At 46.2% G+C, this 12,356-nt stretch overlaps 1 protein-coding gene across 1 annotated transcript in view; it reads right to left on the bottom strand.

Annotated features, from left to right (window-relative positions):
- CADPS (calcium dependent secretion activator) overlaps window positions 1–12,356 on the bottom strand; it is a 207,493-nt gene that overhangs the window by 25,558 nt on the left and 169,579 nt on the right. The window contains exons 23-25 of the mRNA XM_066327272.1: window positions 10,685–10,832; window positions 4,987–5,061; window positions 3,839–3,922 (exon numbers count right to left, since the gene is read on the bottom strand). Of these exons, the coding sequence (XP_066183369.1) occupies window positions 3,839–3,922; window positions 4,987–5,061; window positions 10,685–10,832 (307 nt within the window). The remainder of the gene's footprint in view (window positions 1–3,838; window positions 3,923–4,986; window positions 5,062–10,684; window positions 10,833–12,356) is intronic.

Raw genomic sequence — 12,356 nt, 5'->3', positions numbered from 1 at the left:
GAAAGAGTATGGCTGGGATTTTCCACAACGCTTCTGCTTTTAATTAGGGTAAGCGTTGCCGGCCATCTTTGTTTGGGTGTAAAAGCTCACCTGCTTTTAAATATTTCTAAAGCTACCATTAAAACAGCCTAAATATAACACGCACACAGTTGCATCTTGGGATGAATAAATTATGTGTCCCGAATGAGAGAATGAATGTATGTGTGAGACAGAATGTGAGAGTGGGTGGAAGCACTCATATGGTGTGTGTGGGGGGTGCATAATTAAGCACAATGAGGCGATACAAAAGACCAGACTGGTGGTAATTGCCGAGGTGAACGCGGCGAGTATTGGCAGCGCCCAGGCTGCCGAGCCGGGGGGCAGGAACAGAGGGAAGGGCAGGAGGAGGGCACCGAGCGCCTGCTGCTGCCATGCGACCCCGGCTCTGGCTGCCAGAGAGGCTGCAGGGGGACGGGGCACGTCCCAGAACATCAGTTCATGAAGGAGGCAGCAAAATCATCACCGGAGCAAACACTCGTCTCCAGGTATTCCTGTTTCCAGCCAGCTGTCTGGACACCTTGCCCTGTCTCTGCATTTATCCTCACAACTTTCTTGGGAGGTGGTGAAGTGCTATCTCTTGTTCCTGCAGAATGGGAGCGAAGGAGCCTCAGCCTCCGTGCGTGAAGGCAGCTGGAGCCCATCCAGCGGATGCAGCTCCAGGAGAGCAGGCAGTCATGGCACACCCACACAGGCAGGGTGCCCATGCGAGCACCAAACCAGCAGTTCTTCTGAGCAGCAAAGCCCAACAACCAGGAGGAAAGCCTGGAAAACAATGCGGCTCAACAGCGTGCAGAACTCAAGCTGGGGTCCTTGCTCAGGGCTACACCTGTACCTTCAAATATCACATGGAATATGAAGCCAGGCAGAGGCAAACCTGCCAGCTGAGTGTGGATTTAGAGCTCTTGGGTCCAGCTTAGCGCCACTTTCAAACTACCTTCTCCAAAGCCAAGAGGCGACAAGAATAACTCAGCTTCCTGCGATCTCCTCCCTCCACCCACAAAAAAACTGAGCTGCTTCTCCTGCCCACTCTCCTTTAATCAGAATAATTACTTGTTTTTCTTTAAAGTCAGATTTGGCTACATTTAGTGAAATTTCCAAACTGCCGGATGTTGTGTGATTTTTGCTAGGCTGCCGTTTTTCACAAAGTATGTGACTTTGCCATGAAACATCTCAGTTTACCATACAAATTTTGCACAGAACAAAAATAAGATCTTTTACTTCTGTCTCCCTTGGGTAACATGGAATCGTTGGTTATAATTACCACAGGTGTAATGCTCTGCCTACAGAGGCCATCCAGATTACAGGGAATTTTAGTGGCTGGCAATCCTGTGAGTTAGTGGATCTGCACATGCAGACATCCAGCCAGGGCCTGGGCTGCTGCCGCCAAGATGCACTCAAATGTAGCAACAAACAGAAAAAAAAAAAAAAAGTCTGGCCAAATTTAGAAGGGTGTTTTCCTCTCAAAGTGCTCTGCAAGGAGAAGTGGCTAGTGAGAATTTATTAGGACAACAGATGCATTAATTTTATCTTGAATTTCGAGGCAAGAATTGGAAATGAGGATATCCTACTAGGTGATAAAACTGTCTGTCACAAGACCCCCGAGTACATGTCACTTGCAGAGCGCCTGGAAAACACGCGATGAAAGAAGTTGGTGGAAGGGGGTGGGAGACTAATGCTTTCTGGAGCTTGGACCATCACACTTTGTTGTATTTGTTCAGACAGGGAAAACGTGGGAGGTGGTGCAAGCATGCTGTAACAAGAGAGAGAGATTCTGTATTTATCACTGCAAAGACTAAACACAGCAAGTCACATTACTACTGCAGGGAGAGGAGACTTGCTAAGCCCAGTGCCAAAGGGGTCAGGGCTGCTCCTCAGCCTCCCCTCCCAGTGGCTCCCAGCAAACATGGGGGCCAAAGCGAGAGACGTCCCTTTGTCAGGAAGGAGCAATCCTGCTCCTCTGTCGTGTGCCCAGCCCACTTGCTGTGGGCGAGGGACCAACACTTCCCTGGAGACATGCACACACCACGCACAGCAGCTATTTGGATACACATCCCTTCATGACTGAAATCTCATGAAATCCAGGCTTTGGGACCATCTTTGAAGGCTGTGGGGCTGTTGGAGCGGGACAGAGTGTTTTGCTGCTGCTGCTGAGGCAGTTAACTGTCAGTAAATGTCTGAGGAGCAGCAGAGAGGCTGCCTAAACCCCATGCACCCATGTGCTGGTCCTAACAGGTACCCAGAGTCCAGGTGCAGCCAGGGCTTTGCTCAGCAATCAAAGGGAGCAGCACTCGGCAGTGTAAACAGTAGGATGTGGTGGGAGCAGCGCAGCATCAACCGAGGAACAGCTTGGATTCATGGAGAAGGAAGGGCTGCACATTACAGTCTACACGGGCTGATGCTGGTACTTCCGATGCCTGGAAAGCTGCCGCCTCCACATCCTCTGCTGCTGGCACACAAGCATTTCCTAACCCTCCACCGGGTGGAGGGAAGGTATCCAGGTATCCATTCCCAAGCCATACCCTGCATCCCCTTGAGTATGGGTGAGCACAGCCCAGGGGCTGTAACCACACAGGGTTTATCCTGGGAGAAGAGCTGCGCTGCAGGGAAGTGAATAGAACACCCTCCCTCCTCTATTCTCCAAAGAACAAAGTGCCTCCAGCACACCTGAAAAGGCAGAATGCTTAATTTGAACCCCATGGTGGTTCAGATAAGCTGCCAGACTGTGTGCACAAAGCTGCCAAGAGCAGTTTCTTGCCTCTGCTGTTAAGCCTTCCTAAATCCATCTCCATTTCCAGATGGATCCTACAAACTGCCTCAAACTCAGCAAAAGGGCCCAAGAGTAGCAAACAGCAGACATTTGCAAGTAACTAAGACAACTCCAAAATGAGATTTTGGAAAGCCTTCCCAGTTTGCAGAGCAGTGCCTTCTGCCTCTTGCCCAGTCTCTGTGAACAAGTCAGTGCAGGAGAGGCTGCACATGAAGGCAACAGGGCCAGGGTGTGAAATGTGAACACAACTTTCCAAGCAGCCCAGTCACAGGCCTTCATGTGCACAACTGTCTATGAGCTGAGAGAAGTGAAGTCCTGCTTGCACAGAGACACTCTTGTAAACTTTCTGGCACATGCATTTTCAGAAGACCTTTGGAAATCAGCTGCCATGTGTTCATCTTAAGAAGCTGTCACAATAATTTTCTGGAATACAGCTCTGATTGTTAAACCATTGCTGGATACTGAGGCCAGTTTTGCACAGATATTGGTGTGGTCCTATACCTTGCTAGGAAATATGTGGTGAGCAGTAGATTGGTTCCTCAGTGTTAGGGAGAAATATGGCATTAGAGGCACCTTGTGCTTCATGACCTCATGGCATTTCCCCTATCTTGCTCTCTTTTAGAAACACAGAGTCACTCCCTAGACCTCTCTTATATTGCTGTTTACTATTTAAGGTGGTCACTGTTACAGCCAGAAGAGTGAGAGGAACACACCTGTCATGTGAAGCAACAATGAAGCTAATTGCATGTACACTGCAATGTTTTTTTTCATCTTCATATGTATCCTCTGAAGAATAAACTTCACCAAGCTGAACAACGGATGGAGATGGCTTTTCTCTGTGCATCCTGGATGTTTATGTACCATGTATCTGCATATAGGTTGTCTGTGTATTCATGTGGGGGTTACAGTGATCAAACGTCACAGAATGGAAGAATTATTAGGTAGCTGATCTAGTCCCAGGAGAGCAGGAGGTTACAACTCAGAAAAAACAAAAACAAGAAAAAGAAGAAGGAAATTATAGTCTGTACTTACAGTAAATGACAGGAATGAAGAAAACAAAGTTCCTTCGTCATATCTAGACAGTTTGGCCAAGACTCCTTCCAAAATGGTGACAAACTACAAAGACAAAAAGTACTGCAATTATTTTTAATAGTTGGACAAGGGTGTAAATACCTGCATTACCTTCAAAGGAGCCAGAGGACTTCTCAGCCTTGCCTAAGGAATGGCCCACCTGTCCCTGAGCACAGTGGGCGGGGAGTGGGGAGAAAGGAGTGCTTCCTTTTGGGCGCTGTGGCGCACCTCTTGCTGACTGGGGATCACCCCTCAGTGTCCTGGGTGGTGAGGGGACAGGAGGTGGGGGCAGTGTGCGGGGAATCCAGCAGAGCCTCTCTGGGTGGGGAAGGCTGTGCATACTGCTCCCAGTATGCAGTGGCAAGCACGCAGCTAGCTGGGTATTCTCGCAGAAGAGTTGAACTGGCATATGTTGGCGGATTATGTTTAAAGGTCTCCGCTGTATAATAGGGATGACTTGTTCTCAGAAAGTTTGAAACTAGAGGAAAACACACCCCACCATCTTTCTCCTTACATACCATTTCCCCTCCACGTTTGCACAGCACACCAGACCTACACAACCACCCAAGGGGAATGCTGGCAGCTGAGCTACAGAAGCTGACTCTGATGAAAAACAATTTCCAAACAATTAAACCTGACATTTTGGAGTGTATTTCCCACTACTGTCATCTCTAAATTAATTTCTTAGAAGAGCATATGGTGATCTCGCACAAGATGAGCTATTTTGTCCACACAACCTCATGCGTGGGAGTGGTGACCACCTCTGCATGCCACCCCAATGACTCTGCAGCAGCATTTAGCAGTGCCACCCCCTGACTGCAGCTACCCCAGTGCTGTGAGGTGATGCTGACCATGGGGTGTTACCCCATTAACAAACATTCCTTAAAGCCACTTCTGGCCCAGTATGGCAATCCTGCTAGCAGAGTATTAGGTCTCACGCAGTTCCTTATCAACAAAGAGTCACCATGAAAGGACTGGAAGATGCATGATCTTGTCTGTGAGAAACAAGAAGCCAATTCAACATCCTAATGTGTCACATTTTAATGGAAACGCACATAATAAAGATGCAACGTTAACAGTGAATCACTTCACCTGAAGCCGAGGGTTACCTTTGCCACTAGGAGTGTTATCATTTCTTTGACGGTTTCCTCAATTAGTTCATCTATTTTTGAATGGTACTGGTGCTAAAGAAAAATAAAAGGAGAGGGGGAGGAAAATATTAGCATTGATCACAGCCAACAGCTCTGCACTTGTCAGTCTCTTCTCTTGGTAAGCCACAATACATAGTATTAAACCAAAGAATTATGCAGCTTATTACCCTGGGCCCCACTGCAGTGGCCAGTGACTACTTACACTTGTAGCAGAGACCTTGAAGTCAGGAGAATCCTGCATCAGTTTTGAAGCATGGGCAAACCCTGCCCTGCTCTATGTGTCCACAGCTCATGTGTGGATGTCGGAGGGGAGGCTCTACTACCCCTGTGAGAACCAGCACCCAGTGCTCCTAGAGATTCTGAAGTCCCTTTGCTCCCCTTCCGTGGGCATTATCCTGTCCTGGCACATGGATTGCAGCAGACAGTGGGATACACCTGCTGCTGGAGGGGAACAGGCAGCCCTTTCCAAGGGCACCACAAACCAGCCAGCCCTTGGCATGGGAATGGGGAAGATGTGTTGCTCCAGGGGAGCTTGCAGTGGGCTCAACCACTAGGAATGGTTGTAATGGTTGCCACCTTTCCCCACCTACTGCAGCAAAGCAGCTGAGCCTGTGTTACCCTGGGTTCAGCAGGCACTTGGCTCAAGTTAAGCACTCATTCAAATGCTTTGCTGTTTTGTACTGTGAGATTTAAAGATCACCCCACTCAACAAACCACGAGGAGCCTCTTTGTCCCACTCAAAAGCCAGCAGGCAGTGCAGCCCTGAGCCCTGGGCAATGGCAGATCCCGTGGCAGTAGCTCTGCACAGGCTGACCAAGGCCTGTGCCTGCAGCACCAGCATTTCTGAGTCTTCAACCCAATTTCTGCACATGCCAAACCTTGCTTAGCTTGGGAGCTCTGATGCAATCAGCTGCAATATGGCTAGAATAGGTACTAAAATACAGTCTTCTACTAATTTAGAAAAGACCTGTTTCCAATACAAGATTTAATTAGTGAAAACATACAGTATATTCTTATTTTCAATGGACTGAGAAAATACTGATTATGACTGCTTTCCAACACAAAACATTTGATTTTTCAGTCAAACATTTCAAGCACTGGTGCTAGTCACTATATTCATTACCACTTGGCATTAATATTGTTTTAAAATGTTAACATCAAATCACATTGAAAGAGACAAATCTGCTTTAAATACTAATCAGACTTTGGGAAGGAAGACTGTGAGGGCTTTACAAATGCTAGCTGCTGGTCTCAGTGTCTGACTGGTACTCTGAACTGCTCTACAGTTTGGGGATTTTTTTTTCTACGGCAGTAACATTAATATAGGAATTTGGGAAAAAGAAAATAAAAGTAGGACACACTTACCCACTCTTTTGCAAACTTTTCAGATGATTGGGGACAGAAATAAAGAGGAAAGTGCAAAAGACAGGAAAAAGAACATATGAAGATAAACAATAAATAAACCAAAATCTTTTAAAAAAAGAGACGTATGAGAACAGCAGCATCATGCACAGAAACAATAAGCGATGGAAAATGAAATGGGGTCAAAACCTCCTTTCGCTGAAATACCAGAGATCGCTACCTGTAGGATTTGGTGGCAGTAAAACAGTGGGAAGGGACCGGATTGTAGCTGACACCTGGCACTCTCTTATGGTTTTATTTGGCTCCGAAGAGGAAGGGAACCGGCTGTCGACAGGCAGGGTTCAGCCTCAGGGCAGCCACACAGCCCTCACCGGGCGGCAGGGCCAGGGCAGGGGACGTGGCACAGCACATCCCAGCCCACGGCCTGGCTGGGGACACTCGGAGCCTCACCTGGACACGGGGACAAACCGGCACGGCCACGCCACAGGCTGCGATCTGCTGGGCCCACGCGGGGGAAAAACATACACGAACAAGCGGGTGATACTTGCATTGGCAGCTCCCATTCCATGTCCTGCTTTGCAGGTCAAGACATATACACAAATCCCTCATGGGATCATAGTTATGATTAATTGTTAATGCAGAGCTAGGCCTTATCAGCTCCCAGGATTGACCTGGCCTTTCCTAGCATAGCTGGAATGCAGCTGTGGGGCAACAGGGACCTGTAACAGCTTGGTACAGGTAGAAGCTGCTGATGTGCTTGGCAGACACAGCCAGGACTTCCTAAGGGAAATGGAGAAGGGGTTGTGCATATATTGGGGTGTCTCTCCCATCATGTTTTCCTTCTGCAACTGCATTTTCTGTGTGTGTAAAACTTTGCAAACAAGTATTCAGCTAACTGCTTTCATCAAGTCATGAGTTTGAATTCAAACATGACTAGCTATGTGCAAAGCAATTCATTGTGAAATGCACTGACTGATGCATGTTCAATTACAAGCTTGTTTCAAAAGCAAATAAGAGCCCCAATGGAATAAAACCACAGCTCTGAGAGCAGGAGAGGAGCCTGTGCATGCACCAAGGTGGTGTAGCAGTACCCTGAGCGCTCATTCCCATCGCAGCCGCAATCCCCAGGGCAGAGTGAGCCCGGGTGCCCCGGCAGTGACCATGCAGGACAGGGCCTGCCCCAGGCAGCCACAGCCATGTGCACCCTGTGCCACCAGCGCCACAGCCCCAGCTCCACCTCAGGAAGGGGAGCCTTGGCCAGGACAGGCTCAGAGACAGCGGCGGTTTGGAACGCAAGCGCCTGGTGCTGCTACAGATGCCTGGCTTGCAAAACCAGCAATTCCAACAGCTCCTTCCACATTCCTCATGGAAACACTCAAGGTTAAAGATCACAGAGTTGGTTTGCTTTACCCAGCACAGCCCCCACTCTCGATCAAGTTCAGCATAGCTTTCTATTAGCTCAATTATTACAATCCATAATCAGTGCACTACAATGATTCAACTTGACTTTATGTGATGAGTATCTTGCCTTGTCATGTAACAGATTGTGTGTATGTTGTATTTCTCTAAGGACCATCTGACCTTAGATATTAAATAGAAACATACTAGACCAACTGAGAAACATTTAATACATACATTTATCCCCTTAGATGTATTAAAAATTCAGAGGAAAAATAAATATTTAAGATGGTAAAGTATGTTTACCAAATGTTTTAACAGCTGCCTTTAGAGACAAGGAAATGGAATGAAATGATGGGTGTTTGTTTCACAAGGGTAATGCTCGCAAAACGCATTCAAGTATCTGCTGAAGTGAGTGTGGCTGAAGGTAGTGGGAAAGGGAAGGCCTTTGGGGTGGGAGGGAACCCACAGAGCAAGGTCAGGGAAGGTGTCGAGAGAGTCTCTGCCCACATACAGATTGAACTGTCAGAAAAATCAGTGGTTTGTTTCTAACAAAAACATCATCTCTGGTCAGGTCTGGGCCAAAGGCCCTGCCTGAACTCTGTGGTGGGCAGTGTGAGCCTTTTTTGCTGCCGTTGAACTCCCTGCACAGGGACACGGGCTGGAGCAGCCATGTGCTGGCTGTGGCACTGACGGGTGGTCCCATCAGCGAGCTTCTGTCCCTCCCTGTCTGTTCATTCCTCCCCTTGCTGACCTGTGCTGCTGCTACACACCAGAGATGGGGGACAGAGGGGCTCAGTGAGGCACAGACCCAACTCCCCATACTACTGAGAAGGACCCAGGCTGGAAACCCAGGTTCCCATGCCTCTGCTGTGTATCTGACTCATCATTTCCAGTGGGACTGGAAGAGATGGGGTAGCATTTTGTCCTCCCCTCCCAGGTTGTGATGACAGATCTATATGGGAACTTTTACTCCCCTCAGCCTGACCACCTTGGCACACATGTTTAGACAGCTTCAAGAAGAGGAGATGGAGACAGCTGAAACACAGAGTGGCACGAGTGAATGGAGGAGGAGGTAGTAACACTAATTAAAAGAAAAAAAAAAAAAAAAAAAGGAAAAAGGGAGGGTGTATAAAATACTCAGCCCTAGATGGTAACCTATGCACCAATAATTAATGTCTGCTTTACAGATCTATTAGCTTAGCTACCTGTTAAAAACTTCATGTCCCAGCAACTGCTGCTTGCCACAGGGGTTCAGCTGTCTCTGAGCTGCTGCACCAAACACTCCTGGAAGTGGCCCAGGCAGATTTGCAGCTGATCCCAACTGCAGCCCAGGAGCAACCATGCAGCTGCCTGCTCCCCTGTCTCCTGCAGTCTGAGTCAGGCCAAACCCACAGTGGGACTGATGCTCAGAATTTGGAGGAAACTGTGGCAATCACAAGTCAGCATGGAAAGATGCAGCGAGTGCCTGGTTACATGATACATTGGCACAGCACTGATGTCAGACTTGGGCCACCTGAATAAATAACCTGACAGTTTAATGAATGCAATGAGCCTCCTCTGTCTTCATGATCTCCAAAATCTGCCTGTCCCCAGGGACTGTGCCAGTATAAGGGTTTGATCCTGGTTTGCAGTGGGGAGCATTGCAAACATGGACCTTCGCAGCTGACGGGGCACGTCCAAGGTAGATGCTGCAGCAGCTGCAGACTGAGGGATTTGGGAAGACAAATGGTATGAATATGGAACAGAAAATGGTAGAGAAGTTCATATCCAGGACAACAAAAGCCCACTCAAGATCTGCTCCAGCTGACCTGGAGGACAAGGGAAGACCTGATGATGGGTAATATGAAATCTCTTACAAGGTGAGTGTCACAAATAAAACGTCAGAACTGAAATATGTATAAGAAAAATAAAAAGAACAGCTGAATCTGATCCAAACACCAATGACATCAGGGCAGAGAGCCCTGCTACACCCAATGGCCTTTGGAGCAAGTTCTTTCAGAGGAACAAATTGAAGTGAACAAGTGAAAAAACACAGGAACAACTAGCAATGATTCACTGCAAAATCTGACCATGGAAAGCTATAGTGAAAAGGCTTATCTAGGAAATGCTGACAAGCAGCAGACTAGGTGAGCCAAACAGTATTTGTGAATTTATTCTAGACTGGTATATGAATATTTAATTTGGCTTGAAGTCACTGGAGCAAAATGAGCATTCTGATGCATTTAATTCATTCCAATTTGCCATGTCTTTCTAATTCACAGATCAATTCACAGAAACTTCAACCTGCAACTACGGCTTCAGGAGAAAATAAAAATCAGCAATTAATTAAAACAGGTTTGTTTTTTGGGAACTTGAGTCATTATGAACCTGGAAATCCAGAATGATCAAGTGTGCTGATTATAGCCAGTACTCGAGGAAGGCAAAGCAGCCGGAATTTCAATCTACTTTTGGAAGTTATTTATTTTATGTGTTTTTTTTTTTTTTTTTTTTTTTTTTTTTTTTTTTCTTACATGCATCACAGCAACAACTTGGCAGTCCTGTTTTCCTTATGTTTGTCTACAGAAAATAGCCATACACAGAAAGTGTGTTGCTGACACCTGGCTCCAAGGTGCAGGTAATGACTCAATTTATATGGTCATCATGCAACAACCAAGCTTGAGAGATACCGTATGCATACCACAGTCCTTGCAAAAAGCCACTCCTAAGTGACAGGGATTCCGAATGTTTCTATTCATTAGATTTGAGAGCAACCCCCTGTACATTCATCTGCACACTCTCTATGGAAGGCTAAATCCACAAACGATACAACGTCTCTGAAACAAGCACAACAGGAGACAGGAAATTTCATGACATTGCCTTTAAAAGCTGTGAAAGGAAGAACCTGCATTTTTACCTCTTGGCCCATTTCCATACTGCAAAGCTTTGTAGACTGAGCTTTGGCATCCACCATGACATTAAACATGGTGCATATTGATTGAGGGACTCGGAAATCTGTTGATCGGCTGGTTTTCTGCAGTTTTACTTCAAACGCAATCCTTGTTCTGTGAAGGAAAGTAGAAAAAGATGTTTCAGTTGCTTTTAAATATACTGAAGCAAATAATAATAATTTGAAACAATATTGAGAGGAGTTTGAGAAACCAGAAAGCTGAATGCTGCTGGGAGTGTCGTAGTGCAATTGTTACAAACGTATTTTTTCTAAAAATGATTTTCCAGTTTAAAAAGAAACCCCCTTTTCCAGAATACACACTCTTTATAAAGTGTTCAACAGTTTCAGGGAAACTGTGACTCTCTTATGCTTGATAAACAGTGTGATGATGTTACAAACAGCAGTGTCAAAGCACACCTTTAATTTGGTTGCATTTGCTGATTGATAACCACAGCCTGCTGCACTAAAGCTAGCTCCCATTGCTCTCTGATAGCATCAACAAATAACAGAAACTCCTTCATTGCTTGACTGAAAGACCACTGCCAGATCATTGCATTTATAGTGATATTATAGTATTTGCTCGCTGGGAAGTTCTTAATTGTCTTGTAAAGTCACAGTACTGGTTTCCCTGCACCACACAAATTCACCAGAATGTATCTGCAAAATGTGCACGGCACAGTCATGTGCATATGAACACACTCACATCACACACCTCCCCGCTCTCCTGAGATCAAATCTAACATCCCTGGCAGTAATAAAGCATGATACACCAAAAGCTTTGCTAGGCTAAAATCTTCAAAATCTGATCCTGTGTCATATTTTAAATACCAAAGCATTTTTGAGTCTAACACAGGAATGCTTTCCAGTGTGGTGGGCATTGCCTTGCCTTTCTTCAGAGCCCCTCTTCATATTCCAGAGGTACTTCACTAATGTAACCTAACACAGAACAATTATCACATCACGCAGAATCTGCCAATAAATTAACATAGGAGCTTATATTTAGAAATAACAAATAATATCAGCTGCAGCTCAGGAATAATCCTGAACTTGAACGATCCCCCCAAGGGTTATGCAAATGAAAACTCATTTAGGAATGTGAAGCTCCTGTTCTGGGGATCAGATCTGAGCGGGTATATAGGTCCTTCTGCCTGGATTTATTAGTTAACAGGCCTTCCTTGCAAGGGCTGCTTTCCTGACAGCCCTGAAATACAACCCAGTGCGGAAGGCGGGGTGGCTCCTCCAGGGATTCAACAGTTCAGAGACAGACGCGAAGAAAAATGTTGTGTCAAACTGAAATTGCTAAAGAAACCTTAGCCAGGCCCTGTTTGCAGGTGATATAAATAGGGAAGGCAGCATATTGGTTTACATCAGCAGTGGCATTTGAACTGATTTAATTACCAGTGCCAGATTTAGCCTGGACTCGGGGACTAGAATCTTGATAATTACTGAAAGGACCCAAGGAGACTGGGATTTTCCATCTCCTCATGGAAAGGAGCATGTTCCTACTTACTTATGCTCACAACCATTATATATAGTTGTACCAATACAAGCTGGGCCAGGTTTTTACAGAGGGGCAACACATTTGTAGAAAGGTTGAGGCAAATCAAGGAAAAAAACCCACCTGGCTTCCAGGCACACA

The sequence above is a fragment of the Sylvia atricapilla genome, chromosome 11 (genome assembly GCF_009819655.1).
Source record: "Sylvia atricapilla isolate bSylAtr1 chromosome 11, bSylAtr1.pri, whole genome shotgun sequence".
NCBI lineage: Eukaryota > Metazoa > Chordata > Aves > Passeriformes > Sylviidae > Sylvia > Sylvia atricapilla.
This window is presented reverse-complemented; position numbering and strand designations above follow the sequence as displayed.